Source organism: Staurois parvus, unplaced genomic scaffold (genome assembly GCF_062004578.1).
Source record: "Staurois parvus isolate SC_StPar_1 unplaced genomic scaffold, SC_StPar_1.0 ptg000017l, whole genome shotgun sequence".
In the NCBI taxonomy this organism is placed as follows: Eukaryota; Metazoa; Chordata; class Amphibia; order Anura; family Ranidae; genus Staurois; species Staurois parvus.
Genome location: NW_028317813.1, coordinates 18033892 through 18061018, shown reverse-complemented (window position 1 = coordinate 18061018; position 27127 = coordinate 18033892). Strand labels below are relative to the sequence as shown.

The 27127-nt window shown below is 41.8% G+C and overlaps 1 protein-coding gene across 2 annotated transcripts in view; it reads left to right on the top strand.

Annotated features, from left to right (window-relative positions):
- Positions 1–27127, top strand: part of MYO1A (myosin IA) — a 150673-nt gene that overhangs the window by 56840 nt on the left and 66706 nt on the right. For both annotated transcript variants that reach the window (XM_089681053.1, XM_089681043.1), the window contains exons 4-10: positions 3388–3482; positions 5741–5845; positions 8938–8984; positions 10988–11051; positions 14165–14263; positions 18172–18275; positions 19128–19275. In XM_089681053.1, the coding sequence (XP_089537179.1) occupies positions 3388–3482; positions 5741–5845; positions 8938–8984; positions 10988–11051; positions 14165–14263; positions 18172–18275; positions 19128–19275 (662 nt within the window). The remainder of the gene's footprint in view (positions 1–3387; positions 3483–5740; positions 5846–8937; positions 8985–10987; positions 11052–14164; positions 14264–18171; positions 18276–19127; positions 19276–27127) is intronic.

Sequence of the window (27127 nt, the reverse complement as noted above, 5' to 3'; positions counted from 1 at the left end):
GACACATTCTAATTTATATTCTGCCAGTTCCCTCTACTGCCAGTCAAAACATATATAAAATTACATATATATACAGTGCCTTGAAAAAGTATTCATACCCCTTGATATTTTACACATTTTGTCATGTTACAACCAAAAACATAAATGTATTTTATTGGGATTTTATGTGATAGACCAACACAAAGTGGTATTTGTATTCAGCCCCCTTTTACACTGATACCCCTAACTAAAATTTAGTGGAACCAATTGCCTTCAGAAGTAACCTAATTAGTAAATAGAGTCCACCTGTGTGTAATTTATACTCTTTATAAATACAGCTGTTCTGTGAAGCCCTCAGATGTTGGTTGGAGAACATTAGTGAACAAACAGCGTCATGAAGGCCAAGGAACACACCAGACAGGTCATGCATAAGTTGTGGAGGAGTTTAAAGCAGGATTAGGTTATAAAAAAATATCCCAAGCTTTGAATATCTCATGGAGCACTGTTTAATCCATCATCTGAAAATGGAAAGAGTGTGGCACAACTGCAAACCTACCAAGACATGGCTGTCAACCTAAACTGACCATCCGGCCAAGGAGAGCATTAATCAGAGAAGCAGCCAAGAGGCCCATGGTAACTCTGGAGGAGCTGCAGAAATCCACAGCTCAAGTGGGAGAATCTATCTATAGGATAACTATTAGTTGTGCACTCCACAAATCTGGCCTGTATAGAAGAGTGGCAAGAAGAAAACCATTGCTTAAAGAAAGCGATAAAAAGTCCAGTTTGCAGTTTGCGAGAAACCATGTGGGGGACACAGGAAACATGTGGAAGAAGGTGCTCTGGTCAGATGAGACCAAAATTGAACTTTTAGGTCTAAATGAAAATGCTATGTGTGGCGGAAAATCAACACTGCACATCACCCTGAACACACCATCCCCACCAAGCAACATGGTGGCGGCAGCATTATGTTGTGGGGATGCTTTTCTTAAGTTGGGACAAGGAAGCTGGTCAGAGTTGATGGGAAGATGGACGGAACCAAATATAGGGCAATCTTTGAAGAAAACCTGTCAAAGTCTGCAAAAGACTTGAGACTGTGGCATAGGTTCACCTTCCAGCAGGACAACAACCCGAAACATACAGCCAGAGCTACAATGCAATGGTTTATATCAAAGCATATTCATGTGTTAGAATGGCCCAGTCAAAGTCCAGACCTAAATCCAATTGAGAATCTGTGGCAAGACTTGAAAATTGCTATTCACGGATGCTCTCCATCCAATCTGACAGAGCTTGAGCTATTTTGCAAAGAAGAATGGGCAAAAATTTCACTCTCTAGATGTGCAAAGCTGGTAGAGACATCCCCAAAAAGACTTGCAGCAAAAGGTGGTTCTACAAAGAATTGACTCAGGGGGTCTGAATACAAATGCATGTCACACTTTTCAGATATTTATTTATAAAAAATTTTGAAAACCATTAATAATTTTCCTTCCACTTCACAATTATGTGCCACTTTGTGTTGGTCTATCACATAAAATCCCAATAAACTACATTTACGTTTTTGGTTGTAACATGACAAAATGTGGAAAATTTCAAAGGGTATGAACACTTTTTCAAGGCACTGTGTATGTGTGTGTATATATATATATATACAGTATATATATGTGTGTATATGTGTGTGTGTGTGTGTTTCATTACAGATCTTTTTTGCATTCTATGTACAAATGATCATTTAAAACAAAGTATTTATTTTTAGTGTCAGCCCAACCAAGAGTGATATTTTAGGTAATGATGGAGCTGGAGATGGAGACTAGCTTTATTTGTACTGAACACTTCAGCTCTGACATTATGCATATGCTATCACTTCCCATTGTGTAATCTATCCTATAAAAATCAAACAGGAACAGTGGTATCCCTCATTATGGCAACAGAGGATGTGCAGACTGAGGAACCCAAGTGCACAGATTCTCATTACAGAGTTCCTTAGAGATGGAAGCATTTGTCAGGTCAGGTGTTTTAACTCTCTAGCTTCTGCCAAACACTGAAAAAACAATTATGGGTGAATTAACCCATTAAATATAATTCATTACCAGAAATTATATCACGAGGATATCATGTTATCCTTCTTTATCCCATTGCCTTATCAAGGGGTAATTGGTGTTATCATAAGGATTGTTCAAGGCACACTTTGTTGTTTTATGTGTTACATTCCATTACCAAAGCTACATGCAGGGAGTTGGATTTGTTACTTTAGAGTCCTAAATGGGTAGGGAGAAAACAAGATCAATCAATATTACTGAACACATCTTTGTAGGCAGCAGGGGCAGACTGACCATTCGAACACTGCCCGAGGGCCCGGGGGCAGTAGGGGGCCGCATGAGATGCCCCTGGTACCTTTCATTGGCTTTTTCATAGGCTTTTGTGGGTGTTGGTGAGGACACAGGGCCCCATGATCCCCTATTGCCCGGGGGCCCCATGAGTTGTCAGTCCACGCCTGGTAGGCAGATTGTAATTTCTTAAAGTGGAACTTAATCCTCCTATCATTTACAGCCATGAAAGCTGCCATCTTAGCCTCTGTTTGATCTGCAGTTGCAATGGTGCTACACATGTAATCAATTATGACACCAGCTATTTGATTGCTTGACAGTTCTATTGAGAACACAAGCAACAGTGGCAGCTATCAATCATGTCATACCTTCAATGTAACTGTTTTGGGAAACAGTTAAATCAGTGGGTTTAGTTCTGTTTTAAAACACATTGACAGAAAAGTCTAATAAAAATTTCAGTGTTAACCATTGTTGGTGCTGTTCATCTTAAAGTGTTTGTTACATATTCCTGATATGTGTCTGTTGTACCATGTACTTTTATCCCGTTCTCTTGCATTATGTCTTTTGTGTAAAATACCTGGTGATCCTGCCAGTAAGCCTGTTTTCCTATTCCAAACTGGCCAACTGACCACACTAGGCACATCCTTCTCAGTGTGGTTAGTTTTCTGGCTGTGCTGGGAGGATAGCCTGCCTCCAGTGGTCTGAATTGTGTTGACATCCCCCCCTGCACAGCCATTCACCGAGGAGATCAGTGTACTCCTGTTTCTCTGCCTCTTGCTGACACCCTCTGCAGTTTCCACTCCCGCCTCTCCAAGCCCCTAATGCAGCTAAGAACAGAGATTATGTGATCACTTATTAAAAAAAATACAAAATCGGGTAGTTATATTTTTTAACATACACACAAATGTTTTGCCTTTCTTATCTATTTGAAACAGAATAGGTTGTTTTACAAGGTAAGGGTTCACATACTTTCACATACTCATTGGTAGTTCAAGTATAAATGGGTATTTAAGAAACATAAAGTGTTATGTATCCACAATTGCTTGAACTTATGAGCTAATATTGTTTACTTTTCCCCTTTTTACAGCTATGCATTGGCTGATGAGGCATACACTTCGCTGCGTGACCGTGACAGGGACCAGTGTATCCTAATCACAGGGGAGAGCGGTGCTGGAAAAACTGGTAAATAAATTTGATGAAATCTATACAATTTTGATGTGCTTATAAAATGGTACTAGGGATTTAACAGTTGAGTCTGTGCTGAGCCCTCACCATAGCCAGTATACTTATGGCCCTTTTTTATTTCCCACCCAATGCCTGCATTTAATTGTATTTCCAATCAACAGCCTGTTTGGCTTCTAATAAGTTTGTTACCCAATATGTTTCTGATCTGCCTTTACAGTTTTTTTGTTTACTGATTTCATTATTTAGTAATCCAAATACCACAGTAACATAGTAAGTACATTTAAAACAAAGGGCATAGCTTATCATGTTCAACCTAATTTTTATGCTGATATGGTTTGATCGGCCTTTGGAGTGGTTGTCTTCGAGTGAATGCCATTAAGCTGGCAGCTGACTTCCTGAAAAAAATACACCAAAGAACCAAAGTAGTTCATTTAAGCCAGTTTCCTAATCAAGTATCTTGTGGACAGTTGATCTTGGTTTGATGGTTTAGGGTTGGTAAAGTAAGTTGCTGAAAGGATTTATTGGCAAATGAGTCTTGAGCTTTAGTAGAGTTAGGCATAGGCTCCTCCAGAACACGGCATCTAAGGGGTACCTGGTCTTCAAGAGGAACACTCACAAGGAGGTACAGATTTAGCTGCATGGTATCTCCAGGTTGTTTGTTCCACTGGCAACAGCTCATGCATCTGCAGAAAGAAAAGCAGACAGATGTGTGGCCCATGGACAGGGTAGGTTAGCAATGTGGAGACTTAAACTGAAAACGTTGTAAAGGGCATACAGGGATAAAGCTGGAGACACAGGCCAGATCCAGTGCTGAATAAGCATGATTATCCCTGACACCAAACAGTGATGATGCCCAGTAACGGACTAAGGTCTGCAGGAAGAATGTTTGCTTGTAAACCAAGAGAAAACACATAGCTCAGATTAGGGTAAATTCACATGTCCTTCTGCTTTTAGCAAAGTTGCAGCAATTGCTTTAGCCTGAATAGTGATTAATTGCTTCCCTACCAAGTCAATTCTATAACTTCTCTCCTACATGTGTATCACCCTCCTAGTTTAGCTAGGGGGAGCTAGACTCCTGATGTTTAGACAGGAGCTGAGTAGCAGCTCAGGTGAAATAGCCTGAGGGGTCAAACTGTGGTCAGGGCCGAGAGGCTCTGCAGGTCAGCCTCTCTGGAATTTCCCCCTGTTCTAAGGGTTTTGGAGGAAGGCCTAAAAGGCAGTGGGTGGATCTGAGGAGTGGCTGACTGCACTCTTGAAGGGTCCTAGCCAATCCCCAACAAGTGTTTGGCAAGGGGCTGGACACCCTTAAAAGTGTTGGAGCTTGCTCAGCTGCAGGAGAGTTCGGGTGGAAGAAGGAGAGGAGAGCTGAGTGGAAGATGTGAGGCTGAGGAAGGAGGCTGCCAGGAGACCTAGTGGGATGGGGCCTGCCTGAGAGCCTGGAGCTGGAAGAAGGAAAAATCGGAACTCACTGGCCCCCTTAGCGAGGACCACCTGTATGGCAGGGAAGGAGCAGCCCAGCTGATAGGCCTAGTAGCAGCAGCCAACCCACAATAGGTACAGGAGAGGATCTGAGTGAGTACACCTGCACCCCCTGGGCGTATATGGGAAGCAGCACTCTGGTGGGAAACCAGATTAGCCCCTACTAGTGACTGTTCACCTATCTTAAGGGGACAGGAGCCAGATCCCCTGCTCAGGAAAAGACCTCCAGATTGCTAGGTTAACAGGAGAATTTCATCTAGGGTCTAGGGTGATACATTGTGGAGATTCTGGCTAGCTCTCCAACAGAGATGTGTTGCAGAAGAGGAGCTTGTAAATAGTTCCAAGAAGTTTGTCCGCAGTTGTCAGTTCCCTTGGGCATCCTATACCCCCTTACACTATCCCTGTTCTAAATCCCCTCAATAAGCAACAAAACAAAAGCTGAAGGACTGATTTCTGACTTTGAATGCAGGCTTGTGTGGAGGCTGTGCAGGACTATAGGGGGACTCAAATCAACAGCAACCCCCAAGGTAACATGTCACCCTTTAAAAATGTGTATGCCCAAAGAATGATGCTAAACTCTCAACCTCATATGTTTACTAAATTATGTCCTATTACTTTCACAGAGGCCAGTAAAAATAATATGCTTGTTTGACATTGTTTCTCTTAAAATATGGAAAAAGGGGAGCTGCTCTTGAGCTAAGCAGTTTCTTTAAAGCATAGCTCCACTTTCTCATCTTACACATAACACATTTCACTAAATAAGGTTACTTTCACAGAGGCCAGTAAGCTGGTGATGTCTTATGTAGCGGCTGTGTGCGGAAAAGGAGAAGACGTAAATCAAGTGAAAGACCAACTTTTGCAATCAAATCCTGTTTTGGAGGGTAAGTAATTCATTACTTCCTTAGTTATCAACTATTTTGGGACATTTGTTAGATGAAGGATTATGAGTAGGTGAAAAACAACATTTAAGCTAATTCACTACAAATGTAAAACTCCAGGCAAAAAGTTAAATATATTTTTACTTAAAAATGTGTTGGTCTGTTCAACCAGTTTTGTGCTGTAGGCAGAGAAACTACTTTGTAGACTCTGCTAAAGTTAAGCAGTGCAGCCTGGTCCAAGTACTACCTCTATGATTGGACAATAAAGGAGACACAGTGCACTGATAAGATCTACTCTATGTTTCCATCAGCATATTGCCTAGCAATAGAAGTGCCCAGCAATAGATCCTTGTTGGTTCCTCTCCCAGAGTCTTGCTCTGCCTCGGACTATAGTAGCTTATACAATTGTGCTCAAAAGTTTGCATACCCTTGGAAAATTGGTAATGTATATATAATTTATAAAGGAAACTTGAGTGAGCAGACAAAACACATTTCTTTTAATTTTTATGGGATTAATATTCAACTGTAGGTCATAACAGAATGGCACAATCATAAAACAAAACATGGCAACATGTGAACAAATTAAATGATCCCTGTTCAAAAGTCTGCATACCCTTTGTTTTTAATACTGTGCATTGCCCCCTTTAGCATCAATGACCACATGCAGTCTTTTGTAATAGTTCTCAGTGAGGCCCTGAATTATTGCAGGTGGTATAACTGCCTATTCATCTTGGCAAAATGGCTCCAGGTCAAGCAGTCTTTGGTCATCTTGCATGAACAGCACGTTTGAAATCTTCCCAGTGTGGCTCAATGATATTAAGGTCAAGAGACTGTGATGGTCACTCCAGAATCTTCACCTTTCTCTGCTGTAATCACTGGAGGGTCAACTTGGCCTTGTGCTTAGGATCATTGTCATGCTGGAAAGTCCAAGATCCTCCCATGAATAGCTCTTGTGCAGAAGAAAATTGTCTGCCAGTATTTTCTGATAACATGCTGCATTCATTTTGCCATCAATTTTCACAAGATTCTCCATGCCTTTATAGCTCACACACCCCCAAAACATCAGTGAGCCACCACCATGCTTCACAATGGGGATGCTATTCTTGCCATTATAGGCCTTTTTGACCCCTCTTCAAGCACTTATGGTTGTGATCATAAAGCTCTATTTTGGCCTTGTCACTCCAGATTACAGTGTGCCAGAAGCTGTTTGGTGTGTCAAGGTGTTGTCAAGCATATTATAACCGGATTTTTTGTGGCATTGGTGCAGTAAAGGCTTCTTTCTGGAACTTGACCATGTGGCTCATTTATGTTCAAGTATCGTCGAATTGTGCTCCTTGAAACAACCACACTGTCATTTTCCATCACAGCCTGTATTTCTACTGAGGTTACCTGTGGGTTTTTTTTTGTATCCCGGACAATTCTGGCCATTTTTGGATGCAATCTTTCTTGGTTTACCTGTTCTTGGCTTGGTGTCAAAACATTCCTGAATTTTCCACTTCTTAATAAGTGATTGAACAGTACTGACTGGCACATTGAAGGCTTTGGATATCTTTTCATATCCTTTTCCATTTTTATAAAGTTACATTACCTTGTTGCGCAGGTCTTTTGACAGTTCTTTTCTGCTCCCCATGGCTCTAGCCTGCTCAGTACATCCAAATGAGAGCTAAAAAACTCAATGACTATTTATACACAGACACTAACTTAAATTTAAATAGTCACAGATGTGAGAAATAAATCTTTAATTGCCGTTTTGACCTGTGTGTATCAATTTGTGTGTTTGTGCCAAGGCCAAACATTCCAGGGTGTGTAAACATTTGATCAGGACCATTTGGGTGATTTCTGTTATTATTATTTAAAAAGGAGTCACACAACTATGTGATAGTAAATGGCTTCATATGATCACTATCCTTAAATAAAAGAGTTTTTTGGTATGATCAGTTCATATTTTCAATATCAATTTCAAAATTTCACAATTTCTGCCCGGGTATGCAAACCTTTGAGCACAACATTCCAGGGTATGCAAAATTTTGAGCACAACTGTATAAATTGAGATTTTCAGATATTTTTGCTAGCTGTATGTGAAAAACATTACTGGATTACACTTGTTTTGTATCTACCTGAACCTCAGATATTTTCTCATGATTTTAAAAGTATCACGGTTTCCTTTGTCATTCTGTTTGTATTTATTTATATTCTTTTCAAAGTTTTTTTTAATGCAGGTTTGAAATGATTTAAAACAAACTGAAAATTGAATGAACTCAGAGATTGCATTGTAACCTGCTTCCTGTTGATTACATTGTAAATAAATGGAAACCAACAGGATCAAAACTGCACTGTGCTCTGTTGTTTTACAGCAAGAAAAAAAAAACACAATAAGGATAAAGTATATCTTTTATGTGGACAAACAAATGAAAAGATAACTGTAATGTGCTATATTTTCTTCAGAAACAAATAGAAAAGAATCTAGTAGAAGGTGTCCGTAGGAATGTGCATGAAGGAAAAATAAAAGTCACAACCCCTGCTTGTCTCAGAGCTAATTTGCCTGTAGTTTGACATGGTTCCACATGTTCAATATGAAAAAAGGGGAGCTGCTCTAGAGCTAAGAGGTTCCTTTAAGCTTGCTTGAAGTCAATTAAACCTGACTAAAGTGCCACTGGTATGAATTAACAGGCACCTCCAGGAGCCTGCATATCCCTTTAACTCTCCTGCTGGGTAACCTAGGAGCCTTGAACTCACGGGTCATCTGGTATCCAATAATTTTCCAGCTTTAATAGTTGACACTCAGGCCCTACCCCCTCACGTGCTTTCTTATTACTTATCACTGTGATAGGCCTCACTTGTCAATATTGAGACACAGGATGTGGAAAGGTTGGAGTCAGGTTCTTGGCCACTGAATAAATTCATCCTTACAAAATTAGACATTATAAATTCTTCTCAAATAATTTGCAAAGACAGGTGTGTCTTTCAGATAATGCCTTTTGGAAATGGAGAGACATAAAGTGATGAGAGTAGCGTTTCCACTGAAAAATAAACCTCTGCTTAGCCATTATTAGGCAATAACCTATGGTTTATTTGTTTATGTATTTTTACTACAGCCTTCGGAAATGCAAAGACCATTCGAAATGATAACTCTTCCAGATTTGTAAGTTCTTTTCTGCCACAATGTCTTTCCAGCAGCCCTCTGTTACTCTATTTAGTATGCTATCCTGTTCTTTACATGTCCATCTTGCCTTGATCTCAAATTGCCTGTACAGAGACACACTAGTAAAATACAGCCATTGTGTTGCATCCATAGGCCATCTTTACACTGCACAGTGTACAAATATGTCCAATTGATTACAGTAATTCAGGGACCTGTCAAGATGGTTTAACCTACCAAAATACAAAAAATACCCAAATGGAGTAATACTGTCATAATAAATTAATTAGTACCTCAAATATTTCAATTAAAACCTTTTTTTACATAATAAATTGTTATTTGGTTTTACAAATAAAGTTGCAACAACAAATAAAAAACAAAAACAAAAAATAGGACATTGAAAAGACACACAATATCACAGTATAGGTGTTGCGGTAAAGTTTAACAAAGAGAAAAAAGGAAATATTGAATAATTCCTAACAGTCCTACTAGTTCCACAAAATAATCATTTTAGAGTATCTTAGGTTACAGTTCTGAACCAGTCGGACCAGGGTTTCCAAGCTTTTTCAAATTTAGTAATTCTATCGTTTAGGTAAGCTAAAGATTTCTCATAGATGAAGTGGGTCTGGACCAGCTCAATTACTTCTTTTAGAGAAGGGGCTAAGTCTTTTTTCCAGTGTCTAGTCTAGTCTTGATGCTAGAAGAATATGTGTCACTAAGAGTTAATAATGGATTGGATATGTATCTATAATTATATTCAAAATGGCTAGGGTAGGATCTGGTTGTTTTAATATCCCAGTAATTTCCAATATCATATGGAAGACTTTATACCAATAGCTTCTAATATTTTTACATGTCCATAATATATATAATAAAGTACCAATCTGACCGCAGTTTCTCCAGCATTGAGGACTATGTTGTTCTGAGAATTTTGCCATTTGGTAAGGAGTTAGATACCATCTTGTGGAAATTTTGTGCATTAGCTCTCGAAGGTTAACACATCTAGCAGCTGAAAACACAATCAAAAACAAACTTATACTTTAATTGGTACCTCAAATATTTCAATTAAAATGCCTTTATACACACAAATCTTAATAAAACATACTAACAAAAATACTCTGGTCCTAAATTGACCTGTATTTAGTTTGTATAATGACATAATAACTATTAAAATTGATTTCACCCCCACTGGGCCATAGATGCCATATAGCTGCAACAGCACCCCTCATAAGCATAGGTACTGCCAGTATTTCAGTTTATTTGCAAAAATATTAAACTCAGCAGTTCATGTGCTGAGTTTAACATTTTTAATTAAACAGAAAGCATTTCTCAAACTGTTGCACACTATCACGCACAGTGTGGCCACACTTTATATCCACATATTAGATTATTTATAATCTAATATGACTCTTTTAGTTTTATTGATTTTTCTAGCTCTGCCAGTGTAGACTTTCAGAAAAGCATCAGTTTGAACACAGGCATGTGATCATCAGGTTCACTGAATGGCATCCAATGCATCAAAGATTGTAATGTTATTGAAACAGTCTTTTATTCCTAATAAAGAATAATTTTTTTGTCAATATAAATTAAGCTAACAATATATATATATATATATATATATATATATATATATTGGCACTAATGAATTTATTGTGACAGTATTACTCAATTTTGAGATTGTTTTGTTTATATACTAATGTGTCCATTTTGAAATTTCAGTGGCAATACCGCCTAGAAGGCTTAAAAATGTATGGTTTTCACTTGTGTTCTGGCAGCGGTGGAGAAGCACACCACCATGGTTTACTGACTGAGGAGTTTGCCCAACATGCACTGAATAGTGGATGTGCACTTGAATTTTCTTCTTATTATAATATATTATTAGCAAAAAGAAAGCTAAGTGATGACAACTGAAATATCATCTTTATTATCCTTGAAAAAGAGCCAGGGGAAATGACATTGCTATGTTGAATGCTCCCAATCCAAATTTTAATTTCTAACCTTCACAGGGAAAATACATGGACATTGAATTTGACTTTAAAGGAGATCCAGTGGGAGGAGTTATCAGCAACTGTAAGTATTTGTTTGTACATGGATGTATACAGCTTATATATTACGGTTTAATGGTTTATTGTAACCATTGCCTGTGTGTTACATATATCATTTGTTGCAATATGAAGAGTCTTGTCCCGCATTTCACTATAGAATTCATTAACAGAATAACATTGAATAAAGTAAAATAAAGTGCCAAATCTGACTTTGCAATAGAAACATAGACAAATATAAGCTACATAAAATGGTTCTAATGTTTGCTAGCTTGCCTCTTATGCTATAGTTGTCTGTTATAAAAACAGCTATATCAAGAGCCAAACAAGTATTACACAGACCTATACAGATTCAAACAAAAAATTATTAACATATAGTCAGTAACCATGCCCAAGACTCCAATATTCCATCCTGTCTTCTTTCTGTAATAAGGCTCTTGATAGGGTAAGCTGGCTTTTCCTTCAACAAACGCTTTTGCAAATTGGACTGGGCCTTCTCTATTTCCTAAAATCCTAGCTCAGTACTCCACACCAAATGTGAGGGTCCACAGCAATGGTTCCCTGACACCAGGGTTCTCTGTAGGTAATGGCATCCATAACAATCAATCCATCTCAGGTGATACATTGGGATCACAGCATATGAAGCTTATCCTTTTAACAGACAACCTTTTGCTCTATGTCACTAACCCCCTTATCTCTATGCTATCTGTGTTGCGGGAGTTTCACCGCGTTGGACTGTAAAGCAATTTTAAAGCTAATCTCTCCAAATCTGACATTCTTAATGTCTGTGTATCCCCATCTCAGGACCAGCACCTTCAGGAATACTTTCCTTTCAAAATTCTCAGCTGTACCTATTTATCAAAATTCCCACCCATATTACCTAACTCTGTACCTTAAACTACACTCTTCTTCTCCAACATACTCTTACAGACCTAAAATCTTAGAATCATTAGATTTATTCCTGGTTTTGAAGGATTAACATTTTAAAAATGGACATTATTCAGCTCTTTCTATATTTTTTTCAGACAATCCCTATTGCAGCTCCATGTATATTCTTCAAATCTTTACAAACTGCATTTAATAATTTTATTGGAGGTCGTCAAATGCTGTGGCCCCTGCAAAACAATCTTATCCCATCTAAAATGCAGGGGTGGAGCTGGAATGCCTGACCTTTCTTTATACCGTGCAGCTGCAGTTTTGACCAAAGTGGTAAATTGGTTACATAGTGGTCAAAATACTGAGTGGTTATCTATTGAACAGGCCACCGCCTCTTGCAATCTCTGAGCACTTCCCTGGACCAAATCTACCTCCTGGAGGGTCGACGTCTCCCTCTCTTTTCTTACACTTCATCTACTTCATACTTGGAATAGATACTGTACATGGACAGGTTTTCTCTGTCTTCTTTTTTAGAGCCTATGACCCCTCTTTATAGGACCTTGAAGTTTCCATGGTCTTAACCTGGCACAAATCTGTGTCTTTCCGCCAGGTTCAGATCTTAAGGGATGGGATAGTACCCCACTTCTCTTCAATTGTTTCTTCTGGATCACCATCCATTACCGACTTGTTGGAATATAGACAGTTATTGTCCTTCTTTCACTCCTTGCCACACAAGGATCTATTGGACAGAGACTCAACACTCATGAAGAGTGACAAGCTAACATGAAGAAGACTGGGATAAATCTTTCACAATTACTCACTGCCTACCCTTAGCCAGGAGGGCTCATGGGACTAGGTTTAAACTCCTAAGTAGGTGGTATAGGAGCCTGACTCTTCACCAACTTTATTGTGACTGATCTCTATTTGTCCTGCCAGCAAAGCCAGGCAACTTTGACCCATATTTGGTGGGCTTGCCTTCCTTCTGTAGGTTCTGGACCTTTATTTTAGAGTTGTATGCAAAAAATTCTTGATATGACCTTTCAAACTTCCCCTCAACTTGTTTTGCTATTGATCCTTCCTGGTTCCATGGCTACAACTCTTCCGGGATGGGTAACCTAGATGGATCACATTGAACATATGGAGACTCCTCTTGATCATTAATTGGGTACTTATAGTCAGTGTCATCAAACCTGGCTGTCTTGGGAGGTCTTTAGAGAATCTCAGGAATTAAAAGACCTTCTTGCTCTACAATGATATGGTATGTATCATTTGTGGGGTCAGTGTTTCTACCAGTCCGCTTTAAATGGACTTTTGGGTTTTTGGAAGAGTCACTTCTGATACTTGTTACATCTTAATTGTGCAATGGATAGACTTTTCTATGTAATTGACATGATTGTATCTGCCTTACTTATATGCAATCGTGAACAATATATCAATTGACCTTTCCATGTTCCGGCATATAGCATGATACCCTTCTCTTTGTTGTAGCAGGATCGACTTTGATATTTGTTTGTCATGCTTTTGTGCTTATTTTGTAAATTAAATTTTCAATAAATTCAGACTAACATAAAATACAGTCAGTGACCATTCCAATATGTTTATTGTCACATTGCTTTGCTTATACATCTCTTTTAAGTAAATAATAACAAGAAGAGATTTTTCACGCACTGTAAAACATGAACTTACCTTTATTGTTTGCTTAGTTTGTTATTTCTCATGTACTTATCAGATTAGAAGATTCAATGCCATAGTCATTTTTTTATTTTTTGGTATTGTCTTTCTTTGTTTGTCTCAGTCCTCACTATTCCAGGATAGGTAACAGCAGGAAGTTTCAGCTAATTTCCGTGGGGTGGTAGTTATTTAAAGCACATATTTGAAATACTGCTTGTTCATTCATTAACTACTGGGAAAGACAATACATAAAAAGATTGCGTATGGGGAGAAGGATATAGACAGATTTTTAAACCCAGCTGTGTCCTGTATCGTAAAATGAAAGGCTCAGTGAGTTACCAAAGATTTCCCGGTAACACATTCAACAGTCATTCATTAACTTTTTCCTTGCACTTCATAATGACAATCGTTACTGTTAAATTGTACAATAGCTTTAGTAGTTTTAGGTATGTTACTTTCGTGTTGAGAATGCTGTTTTCTGACATTTGTCTTCCCCTTCATCAATTGTTGAGGTTACTCTTAAAATTCTTGATTGCTACAAAAGCTATATAAACTCACATGACCTTCCTGATAAAAATTGTATGCTTCATGCAGACTTGTTAGAGAAATCTCGGGTTGTGAAACATGTCAAAGGAGAAAGAAACTTTCATATATTTTATCAGCTTCTGGCAGGAGGAGGCACTGAACTTCTAGGTAAGGAACTGAACCCCAAAACAAGTGCATTGTCAATTAATTCCATTTACTAATGTAGAGGAGCATCAATCTCGTAGTACATGGAGTGGTGTAGGATAGCAGAATTAGCAAACACTATAGGGCCTGATCCGTGCCATCCAAAGTGTTACTAAACCCACAACAGTAAAATTAGTCAGTATATGCAGTAAATCATGCTTGTTATACTCACTGTGGAACCTAAGGGGTTAATCCTCTGCAGGTTTGATCCTGTCTTCTCTGCTCCACCTCTACTTCAAATGTCCACATCGTATCTCCTGATAAGACAGACTGAACCCGTAGCCATTCTGCACACGCTCAGTTTAGTGTGTATTGCTAGAGAGGTTTTATTTTCTCTTGGGAGAGTGCATGTGATCAGCACAGGGCCAATCAGCACTGTCCAGACAGAGTTCAGGGGTTTTGCATCCTTCTAGAGCAGAAAGAAAACTACTCCTACAAGCTTTAGCTAGTGCTTGACTGAACACTGATAGAAGCCACAAGACCGCTCTAACTGCTGATGAGAAAAGGTATTTAGCGGTTTGTATTTACTAAAATAATTGCATTTTCATGTTCTGTGTACTGTGGGAGACCAGATGTAGTGAATGCAAGGTCCTGGGTTTAGTAACACTTGAAATCTAATTAAAATTATTCTGTAATTTCTCTTGTGATGCGCTAAGATTGCTGAGGAATCTTCTGCTTTCACCACACATCTGGGTGTGTTGGATACCTTGTCCCTGTTGTACACTGTGGTTCCTTCCACCAACCCCTATATCACTAATGTGTCCTGCAGTGATTTAGGGGCCATCAGAAGACACCACAAAGCACACAAGGGAACCAGATATCTGACATATCTTACATACCCGAATGTGTGTTGGATGCAGAAGACTGTTCAGCAGTCTTAGCACTTTACAAGGGAAAAGATCAAAAGATAATGGGGCTGGAAGATAATGGGGCTCTGCCACCAGTTATACAAAAAAATGAAAAAGTTCTTTTGTTGCAATAAAACCCAAAAACACCTACCCCATCCCTTACATTGCCGATCTTTTCCCTTGAACTCTGTCTGGACAGTACTGATTGGCCCTGTGCTGATCACATGCACTCTCCCAAGAGAAAAAGAAAACCTCTCTAGCAATACATGAGCATATGCAGAATGGCAACGGGTTCAGTCTATCTTATCAGGAGATGTGGACATTTGAAGAAGAGCAGGAGCAGAAAAGACAGGATCAAACCTTTTACGTAATGCAGAGGATTAACCCCTTAGGTTCCACAGTGAGTATAACAAGGATGCTTTACTGCATATACTGACTGATTTTACCGATGTTTGTTTTTAGATAAATCTCTCATGACTATATTTTTTTTATTAGGCTCAATTACGCTAACACATCAGAATAAGTACACATTTACAAAAAAACCTCACAGTTATTTTTATCTAAGCCCCATGAGATTTGAAAATTAGAGTCTGGCTAAATTAAAGAATATTATCCGTAGCTTAAAACTTTGTGAATTGAAGCTTATTTTGTGAAACATCTATGTGTTCAGTAGGTGTTCATATTAAAGTGTTGCAGTACTAGGATATGTATTTTTTGTCAGGGTCTGGAGGATTTTATCCACCATCCTGACTGAACGTGGGGTAAATATATGTAATGATATGTACTGTATATGTAAATATGGTATGTGCTTTAGCCTATGCCGCCTGTCAGGTCAGAAAGTGATTGGAAATCTCTTCAAAGGAGCACATTGAAAAACACACCTTTAGTACAGTAAGGAAGGGTTAGAACTTTAAGCAATATTTTTGCTGTCCATGCCTTCCCATCAAATTATTGTATAGGCTTTAAAGGAAAGGAAGAGAGGAAATAGGTGGAATCACAAACAGATATAAAAACCTGTCTGGAGTTTATTATTTAGGTATGTATTTATTACAGGTACTTATATTGCAGCATCAATTTAGGTAGTGCTTTACATATTCACTATATTGCCAAACGTATTGGGACACCCTTCCAAATCATTGGATTTGGGTGTTCCAATCACTTCCATGGCCACAGATGTATAAAATCAAGCATCTAGGCCAGACTGCTTCTACAAACATTTGTGAAAGAATTGGTCGCTCTCAGGAGCTCAGTTAATTCAAACGTGGTACCAGGATAGGCTACCACCTGTGTAATAAGTCCATCTGTGAAATGTCCTTGCTACTAAATATTCCACAGTCAACTGTTAGTGGTATTATAACAAAGTGGAAGCAACTGGGAACAACAGCAACTCAGCCACGAATTGGTAGGCCACGTAAAATGACAGAGCGGGGTCAATGCACACTGAAGCGCACAGTGCGCAGAGGTCGCCAACAGTCTGCAGAGTTAATACCTAAAGACCTCCAAACTTTGTGTGGCCTTCAGATTAGCACAACAAGAGTGCATAGAGAGTTTCATGGAGTAGGTGCATCCAAGCCTTACATCACCAAGTGCAATGGAAAGTGTTGGATGCAGTGGAGTAAAGCCACCACTGGACTCTAGAGCAATAGAGACGTGTTCTCTGGAGTGACGAATCATGCTTTTCTGTCTAGCAATCCGATGGACGTGTCTGGGTTTGGCTGTTGCCAGGAATACGGTACTTGACGGACTGCATTGTGCCAAGTGTAAAGTTTGTTGGAGGGGGATTATGGTGTGGGGTTGTTTTTCAGGGGTTTGGTTTGGCCCCTTAGTTCCAGTGAAGTGAACTCTTAAGGCATCAGCATACCAAGACATTTTGGACAATTTCAAGCTCCCAACTTTGTGGGAACCGATTGGGGATGGCTCCTTCCTGATCCAACATGACTGCGCACCAGTAAACAAAGCAAGGTCCATAAAGACATGGATGAGCGAGTTCAAGGTGGAGGGACTTGTCTGGCCTGCACAGAGTCCTGACCTCAACCCGAAAGAATACCTTTGGGATGAATTAGAGCAGAGACTGCGAACCAGGCCTTCTCGTTCGACATCAATGCCTGACCTTACAAATACGCTTCAGGAAGAATGGTCAAACATTCCCATAGACACCCTCTAAAACCTTGCAGACAGCCTTCCCAGAAGAGTTGAAGCTGTTATAGCTGCAAAGGGTGGACCAACTCAATATTGAACCCTACGAACTTAGACTGGGATGCCATTAACGTTCATGTGCGTGTAAAGGCAGGAGTCCCAACACTTTTGGCAATATAGTGTATGTTGTACATTCACATCAGTCCCTAACCCTGAAGGAGCTTACAATCTAAGATCCCTTACTCACATTCATACATACACATACTGAGGCAAATTTATACAGGAGCCAATTAACCTACCAGCATGTCTTTGGAGTGTAGGAGGAAACCGGAGTTCCTAGAGGTTACCAACGCAGTCACAGGGAGAACATACAAACTCCATGCACATATTTAAACATTAAGATTTAAACATTAACTCATGGTCCTGTTTATAGATTATCCAAGATCACATTTTTTTTTCATGGAAAATATTGATTAAAAAAATTTGCCTATTTCTAAAATTTCTACATCTCAACAAAAAAAGAACTGATACTGACATAATGGATTTGAAGCTAGATCTCAACAATTATATCTACATTACAACATTCCTTGTCTAAATGTATAACAACTTGATAAACTAAGAAGCTTAGTGATGGAAAACTGACAATATTTATAAACAAAATCCGTAAAGTAGTTCACCCTCATTCATAGTTCATACCTTGCCTGTAAAAAAAAAATTGTTAGACATTTTTGCTATTTATTAGTAGTGCAGTGTACAAGGCGATCATGCAATTTCCCTAACAGTCAGTCAGATATAAGGTGATTGTGCATCAATGCTCATGTCAATAAATTAACCAATATTCCTTACTTTCAGTTTTATACTATGATCTATCTATTTTTTACTTATTAGGAAAACTTAAGTTGATTCCAGACTGCAGCAAGTATGTTTATCTGAATAAGGATCCCAACAGCTTATCTGGGATGAATGATGCTGAACATTTTAGAGTTGTTAAGGTATACTTTTGCTATGACTTTATTATGTCCCTATGTTATAAGAGAAGTACGGAAATGAAAAAAACAAACATACATACTCATCTAGATGGCTGCTGCATCAATCCAATGCTGCAGTTGTCCCCCACCAGCTCTACACCAGAGAATTGAGCAGTCAAAGACCACTGATCGCTGAGATCTCGGGTCCACTCTGAGCACAGAGTGGTGACTGTAACTCGCCGCTCTCTGCTATGCTAATCTAGCACTCATATGAAGTACCAGATTGTGGAGGGGCGGGAGCAGTTGGCTTAGGCTTTCAATTGTGCGCTTACAGGCAGACCCAGCTGCCGGTCAGGCATATGGGTGGATCTCAACATTATTGTCAGGATCCCTGCAGATCCTTGACCAACTCTGTGACACCAGCCTATGGCGGGCTTTTGCCCACTGTCAGCTGAATCTGGTTCACAGGAGTGCAGAACTAAGTGCACTCCTCTGGCGCACAAGAGAATTATGACCAAAAGAGCATTGACCATGCTTCTCATTTAATGTTTTTTTATGGTCATTTAGCTGTATCTAAATCTTAATTATGTACATATCATGAATGGTACTTTCTAAAAAGATGAACACCCTTTATCAGATGTATTAGCATTGTTTCTCTGCTATACTGGATTTTACCTGCAGAAGAAATTTTAATTTTAGCTGCGTCTATGCAATACATAGGGAAGGGATGCTCATCTGTGATACTAAATGAATTTATCAGATACAGTTCTCCAACAAATTCCATGTAATTAGCTACAAAGACGTCTCAGATTTCATCCAGGTAGTGTGTCTCTACATTCATTTACTAAGTGATGATATGTATGTTTATTTTAAAAGGATGCCATGAAAATTATTGGACTCAAAGATACTGAGGTTACTTCAATCCTGGAAATTGCTGCAGTTGTCCTAAAGCTGGGCAATATTGAGATAAAAGGACAGTTTCAGGCTAACGGAATGGCCTCATGCTACATCACAAATTCTCAGTGTAAGTGTTGTGTGCACCTAAATCACTCTGCATGATGATGCGGATCAAGCCCTGTGGATGTAGGAATATCAAACTGAATAAAGAGAAATATGTCCACTAATCTGATTGGTTTGCCAGCTCACTGTGTTCAGTGATGTCACCGTAACCAAAATACAGATATACAAAAAAGGGGGGTTCTGATCTCTTGCAATGACATACTGTCAGCCTACGTGTGCTAGGTCGGTAATATTGAGTTACTATTGGCAGTGAGCTAAATGCACTCCCATGATGGACATACTTGTATGCTAGTAACTTTATGTTGCTTTATGCAATGAATATTACAGCTACTTTATTCCTAGGGGTGATCACCTACTCCCTAATTCAGGTTATATACTGTTGCATAGCAGTGTTTGCATGTAATAACATATAATGTTATCTGTGTGATTTCTCATTAGCCAATACTGCTGATGATTCAACTCTACTGTTGCACTCCATTTGGTAAAAAAGCACCTTGCAGGATTGGCGATCATACATGAACTACCTGCTTAATGATCCCCCAAATATTGGCCTTAAGTACCCATAACTGATTACCTCTATCAATGGGTGTCTTAAATAGGCAAAGTGAAGGACGAATTAAACACAAAGGTAGTTTCATGGTAATTACTAGAGATGAGCGAATCGAAGTATCCGAAGTGGAATTCGAGTCGAATATCGGAAAAATTTCGATTCGTGCCGAATCCGAAAAACAGCCTAATTCGGACGCGCGAATCGAAATTTTTCCGAAAATGGCGGCTGACATGTGCGGCGATGGAGCGGGGATGTCGGGGAAGGCGCGCAGACAAGGCGCGCTGCCCCATAATGCATTCCTCAACGACATGTGATTGCATCAGCCAATCAGCAGCCAGCCAGCCAGCACTGTGTAATGGTCGAGGTATATATAGCGGCCATTTTGGAAATCTTCATTTGCCTGCAGTCATTGAACAGAGGCAGACCGCTCTGTACTAGGGACAGGGACAGAGTTAGGGCCACAGAAACGAGAATTGGGGACAGAGAGAAGTTACTTAGGGACAGAGAACCATTACTCAGGGACACAGACTTGTTAATGAGGGCCACAGAATCGTTATTTAGGGACAAAGAAACGCTAGTTAGGGCCACAGAATTCATACTCAGGGACAGACAGAATTTTCACTCAGTGCCAGAGAATTGTTACTTAGGGCCACAGAAACGTTATTAGGGCCACAGAATTTTTACTCAGGGACAGACAGAATTGTTACTGAGTGCCAGAGAATTGTTACTCAGGGACAGACAGAATTGTTACTGAGTGCCAGAGAATTCTTACTCAGGGCCACAGAATTCATACTCAGGGACAGACAGAATTGTTACTCAGGGACAGACAGAATTGTTACTGAGTGCCAGAGAATTGTTACTCAGGGACAGACAGAATTGTTACTGAGTGCCAGATAATTGTTACTCAGGGACAGACAGAATTGTTACTGAGTGCCAGAGAATTGTTACTCAGGGACAGACAGAATTGTTACTGAGTGCCAGAGAATTGTTACTCGCACAGACACAAAATTGTTACTTGCACAGACACAGAATTGTTACTCGCACAGACAGAATTGTTACTCAGGGCCACAGAATTCATACTCAGGGACAGACAGAATTGTTACTGAGTGCCAGAGAATTGTTACTCAGGGACAGACAGAATTGTTACTGAGTGCCAGAGAATTGTTACTCAGGGACAGACAGAATTGTTACTGAGTGCCAGAGAATTGTTACTCAGGGACAGACAGAATTGTTACTGAGTGCCAGAGAATTGTTACTCGCACAGACACAAAATTGTTACTTGCACAGACACAGAATTGTTACTCGCACAGACACAGAATTGTTACTCAGGGCCACAGAATTCATACTCAGGGACAGACAGAATTGTTACTGAGTGCCAGAGAATTGTTACTCAGGGACAGACAGAATTGTTACTGAGTGCCAGAGAATTGTTACTCAGGGACAGACAGAATTGTTACTGAGTGCCAGAGAATTGTTACTCGCACAGACTCAAAATTGTTACTTGCACAGACACAGAATTGTTACTCGCACAGACACAGAATTGTTACTCAGGGCCACAGAATTCATACTCAGGGACAGACAGAATTGTTACTGAGTGCCAGAGAATTGTTACTCAGGGACAGACAGAATTGTTACTGAGTGCCAGAGAATTGTTACTCAGGGACAGACAGAATTGTTACTGAGTGCCAGAGAATTGTTACTCAGGGACAGACAGAATTGTTACTGAGTGCCAGAGAATTGTTACTCGCACAGACACAAAATTGTTACTTGCACAGACACAGAATTGTTACTCGCACAGACACAGAATTGTTACTCAGGGCCACAGAATTCATACTCAGGGACAGACAGAATTGTTACTGAGTGCCAGAGAATTGTTACTCAGGGACAGACAGAATTGTTACTGAGTGCCAGAGAATTGTTACTCAGGGACAGACAGAATTGTTACTGAGTGCCAGAGAATTGTTACTCGCACAGACACAAAATTGTTACTTGCACAGACACAGAACTGTTACTCGCACAGACACAGAATTGTTACTCAGGGCCACAGAATTCATACTCAGGGACAGACAGAATTGTTACTGAGTGCCAGAGAATTGTTACTTAGGGACAGACAGAATTGTTACTGAGTGCCAGAGAATTGTTACTCAGGGACAGACAGAATTGTTACTGAGTGCCAGAGAATTGTTACTCGCACAGACACAAAATTGTTACTTGCACAGACACAGAATTGTTACTCGCACAGACACAGAATTGTTACTCAGGGCCACAGAATTCATACTCAGGGACAGACAGAATTGTTACTGAGTGCCAGAGAATTGTTACTCAGGGACAGACAGAATTGTTACTGAGTGCCAGAGAATTGTTACTCAGGGACAGACAGAATTGTTACTGAGTGCCAGAGAATTGTTACTCGCACAGACACAAAATTGTTACTTGCACAGACACAGAATTGTTACTCGCACAGACACAGAATTGTTACTCAGGGCCACAGAATTCATACTCAGGGACAGACAGAATTGTTACTGAGTGCCAGAGAATTGTTACTCAGGGACAGACAGAATTGTTACTGAGTGCCAGAGAATTGTTACTCAGGGACAGACAGAATTGTTACTGAGTGCCAGAGAATTGTTACTCAGGGACAGACAGAATTGTTACTGAGTGCCAGAGAATTGTTACTCAGGGACAGACAGAATTGTTACTGAGTGCCAGAGAATTGTTACTCGCACAGACACAAAATTGTTACTTGCACAGACACAGAATTGTTACTCGCACAGACACAGAATTGTTACTCAGGGCCACAGAATTCATACTCAGGGACAGACAGAATTGTTACTGAGTGCCAGAGAATTGTTACTCAGGGACAGACAGAATTGTTACTGAGTGCCAGAGAATTGTTACTCAGGGACAGACAGAATTGTTACTGAGTGCCAGAGAATTGTTACTCGCACAGACACAAAATTGTTACTTGCACAGACACAGAATTGTTACTCGCACAGACACAGAATTGTTACTCAGGGCCACAGAATTCATACTCAGGGACAGACAGAATTGTTACTGAGTGCCAGAGAATTGTTACTCAGGGACAGACAGAATTGTTACTGAGTGCCAGAGAATTGTTACTCAGGGACAGACAGAATTGTTACTGAGTGCCAGAGAATTGTTACTCGCACAGACACAAAATTGTTACTTGCACAGACACAGAATTGTTACTCGCACAGACACAGAATTGTTACTGAGTGCCAGAGAATTGTTACTCAGGGACAGACAGAATTGTTACTGAGTGCCAGAGAATTGTTACTCAGGGACAGACAGAATTGTTACTGAGTGCCAGAGAATTGTTACTCGCACAGACACAAAATTGTTACTTGCACAGACACAGAATTGTTACTCGCACAGACACAGAATTGTTACTCAGGGCCACAGAATTCATACTCAGGGACAGACAGAATTGTTACTGAGTGCCAGAGAATTGTTACTCAGGGACAGACAGAATTGTTACTGAGTGCCAGAGAATTGTTACTCGCACAGACACAAAATTGTTACTTGCACAGACACAGAATTGTTACTCGCACAGACACAGAATTGTTACTCAGGGCCACAGAATTCATACTCAGGGACAGACAGAATTGTTACTGAGTGCCAGAGAATTGTTACTCAGGGACAGACAGAATTGTTACTGAGTGCCAGAGAATTGTTACTCAGGGACAGACAGAATTGTTACTGAGTGCCAGAGAATTGTTACTCGCACAGACACAAAATTGTTACTTGCACAGACACAGAATTGTTACTCGCACAGACACAGAATTGTTACTCGCACAGACACAGAATTGTTACTCAGGGCCACAGAATTCATACTCAGGGACAGACAGAATTGTTACTGAGTGCCAGAGAATTGTTACTCAGGGACACCTAATCGTTGAATTAAATAGTATGTCAGACAACATGCAGAGGAGTGGCAGAGGAGGCAATGTTTTAGGAGCGAGCAGACGTGGCAGCAGAGGAAGGGGTCGAGGCAGCACTATTCGCAGCCAGAGGCCAGTGCTCCCGGTGTCATCCAGCGGTCGTGTCTCCACCGACAACCCTGCCGTCATTGATTGGTTGGCTCGGTCGTCTTCCTCTTCCCAGGTCACCTCTGACACCTACAGCCAACGGTCGGTGGGTACGTCAGACACAACCGTTAGTTGGCATGGCCCGGGAGCAAGCCCACTGAAATCACGTGTCCTCTACCTGCCCCTGTCCTTTGCTGTTCCCTCACCAAGCGAAGTATCGCATGCTGTGGGCTCAGCCCCACTGTACAGTGAGGAAGAGCTAACAGAGGGCGGTCAGGAACGGGGGGAGACATCGGCCTTTTCAGCAGCCAAGCGAACAAGTACTGGCGAGGAGAGTGGCTCGGTAGACGGTCTAGAGACAGGTCTGTCTCCTGACCCAGACGCAGCCGAGGGGGCTAGTAGTGAGGCGGAGACCCTACTTGATGATGAGGAGGTTGATCGCACTTGGCAGCCTCGTCGTCATCAGGCAATTTCTTCCGCATCATCAGGAGAAGAGGGTGGCAGCTTGGCAGCGAGCAAAACAGTCGGTGGGTTGCCCAGGAGACAGCAGCAGGGTCGCATCAGTGTCAGTGGAGCCAAACGTCCACGGAGTAGAGCACCAGCTCCACTGCAGCCTACCACCACGGCCAGTAGTGGTGCCGGTGCGCACGGAGGAAGTAGCAGTCAGCCAGTGAAGAGTAGCGGGGGCAAAGTTTCCTACTCGGTGGTGTGGCAATTTTTCCTCAAGCCGCCCGAGGAAGTAAACGTAGCCGTATGTCGACTATGTGGCCAGAAATGCAAGCGTGGCCAGGGGGCCCATGTTGGGACTACAGCGTTGCGTCAGCATATGCAGCGTCACCATTCGGTGGCCTGGGAAAACCGTGATAAACATACGGCGGTTCTGCCTGCCCCAGCCCCCGCTCCATCACCCGCTCCGTTACTTGCTCCGTCACCCGACGTCGTCAATCGCCCTCTATCAGCCAGTCAAGGCTCCAACACCTCTGCTGAGGGGAGTTGTCGCTCGTTGGCATCTTCCGCTCGTTCAGATGCTCCTTCTCCTGCTACTCCTCTTCTCGGATTCCGTCAACAGTCTTTCTTGGAATCCGTATCCAAGAGACAACAGTTTGCGAGCACGCACCCGACGGTGCAAAAGCTGAACGTCCTCCTGTCCAAGTTGCTGGTGCTGCAGTCCCTCCCTTTCCAACTGGTGGACTCAGCACCTTTCCGAGAAATGATGGCTTGTGCCGCGCCGCGGTGGAGAGTGCCAAGCCGTCATTTCTTTGCCCAAAAGGCAGTGCCAGCCCTGCATTCACATGTAGAAGAGATGGTGGGCCAGTCTTTGAGCATGTCGGTCTCTGCCAAAGTGCACGGCAGCGCCGACGTGTGGAGCTGTAACTACGGTCAGGGACAGTACATGTCATTTACGGCCCACTGGGTGAACGTGGTGCCGGCACAGCCGCACCAGCAACTTGGACAGGTCACGACGCTTTTGCCTCCACGTTTGCACGTCCTTGGTCCAGCAAGCATGTCCGCCTCTACCACCTCTTTTTCCGCCGTGTCCTCAGCCGCCACCCCCGTGCCAAGTCCCATTACCCGACCGGCATATCACATGTGCAGGGCGCAACGGTGTCACGCTGTGCTGCACCTGGTATGCCTTGGCGAACGTAGTCACACAGGGGAGGAACTGCTGAGTGTAATGAACAGAGAAATCGACAGATGGCTGTCTCCGCGCAAACTAAAAATCGGAACCATGTTGACTGACAACGGAAAGAACATGGTGTCTGCTCTGCGTCAAGGAAGGTTGTGCCATGCGCCATGCATGGCTCACGTGTTCAATCTGGTTGTCAAGCGGTTCCTAAAATCCACCATCCCACTGCAAGACATCCTTAAAATGTCACGTAAACTGTGCATGCATTTCAGCCATTCCTACACCGCAAAGAACACCCTCATTGAGCTGCAGCGGCAGAACGGAATTCCACAGCATCGCCTGATCTGCGACGTTGCAACAAGGTGGAATTCAACCCTACACATGTTAGACCGCCTTTACGAGCAGCGAAAGGCCATCACCGATTTCCTGATGTTACAAGCGGATAAAGGTACTCCCCTGTGTAACTTAGATGTCAGCCATTGGCAGCTCATGCGTGACACCTGCCGCTTGCTCAGGCCCTTTGAGGAGGCCACGCTATTCGTGAGTCGGCAGGACTATGGGATGAACGACGTCATTCCTCTGTTGCACGTCCTGGAACAAATGCTGTTAACAATGGCTGGTCAGGGTGCGGTAGACGTGGCGCACAGATCTCAACGCCACATGACCCCTGTGGGGGCAGGACAGGAAGAAGAGGAGGAGGTAGAGGAGGACATTTGTGCTCAGGAATTATTGAGTGAAATGGGTGGTTTTTCCACTCAGCGGACAGGAGTGGAGGAGCAGGAGCATCTGGTAGAGGAGGAGGAGGAGGAGACAGAGGACCCAGACGCACCGTGGCAGTATGCTGTGGAGATGGAGGCAGGGAGTCCCTCTCATTCCTTGGCACAAATGGCCCATAGCATGCTCGGTTGCTTGCGTAGCGACAGCCGAATAATAACCATCAGACAGAGGGATGACTTTTGGCTGTCCACCTTGTTGGACCCTCGCTACCGGTCCAAAATGGTGGCCTTTTTCACACCTGCTGAGAGGGAGGCCAAAATTACGTACTATAAAAACCACCTATGTAGTCAGTTGGTCTCTGCCTTTGTGCGCCAACGTCCATCCTCAGACACTGTGGGCCCTGTGCGCTCGCGTTCCGCTGGCATGGCAGCAGGGGAGGGGTGGGGTGGTAGGAGCAGTGGCAGCTCCACCAGCAGCGGCTGCCTCAGTCTGCAGTCGATGATGAGTAGCTTTCTTCACCAGCGCAGTGAGGAAACTACTAACCAGCCGCAGCAGCAGCAGCAGCATCAGGTGGACCTGGAGCAGGAGCTCAAACAACAGGCTTGGGCCTACTTGGACAGCACCCTGCCAACCGAGGTAGACAATCCCCTTGACTACTGGGCAACGAAACTTGACCTTTGGCCCCAACTAGCTGAATTTGCCCTTGAAAGGCTGTCATGCCCGGCCAGTAGCGTGGCATCGGAGCGCGTGTTTAGTGCGGCAGGAGGTATTGTAACTCCGCGGAGGACACGACTGTCCACCCAAAGTGTGGAGAGACTCACGTTTGTGAAAATGAATCAGGCGTGGATTAGTCTGGATTTCAAACCACCAGTTCCTGACACAACTGACTAAATCCGCCATGAATCATGCCTCA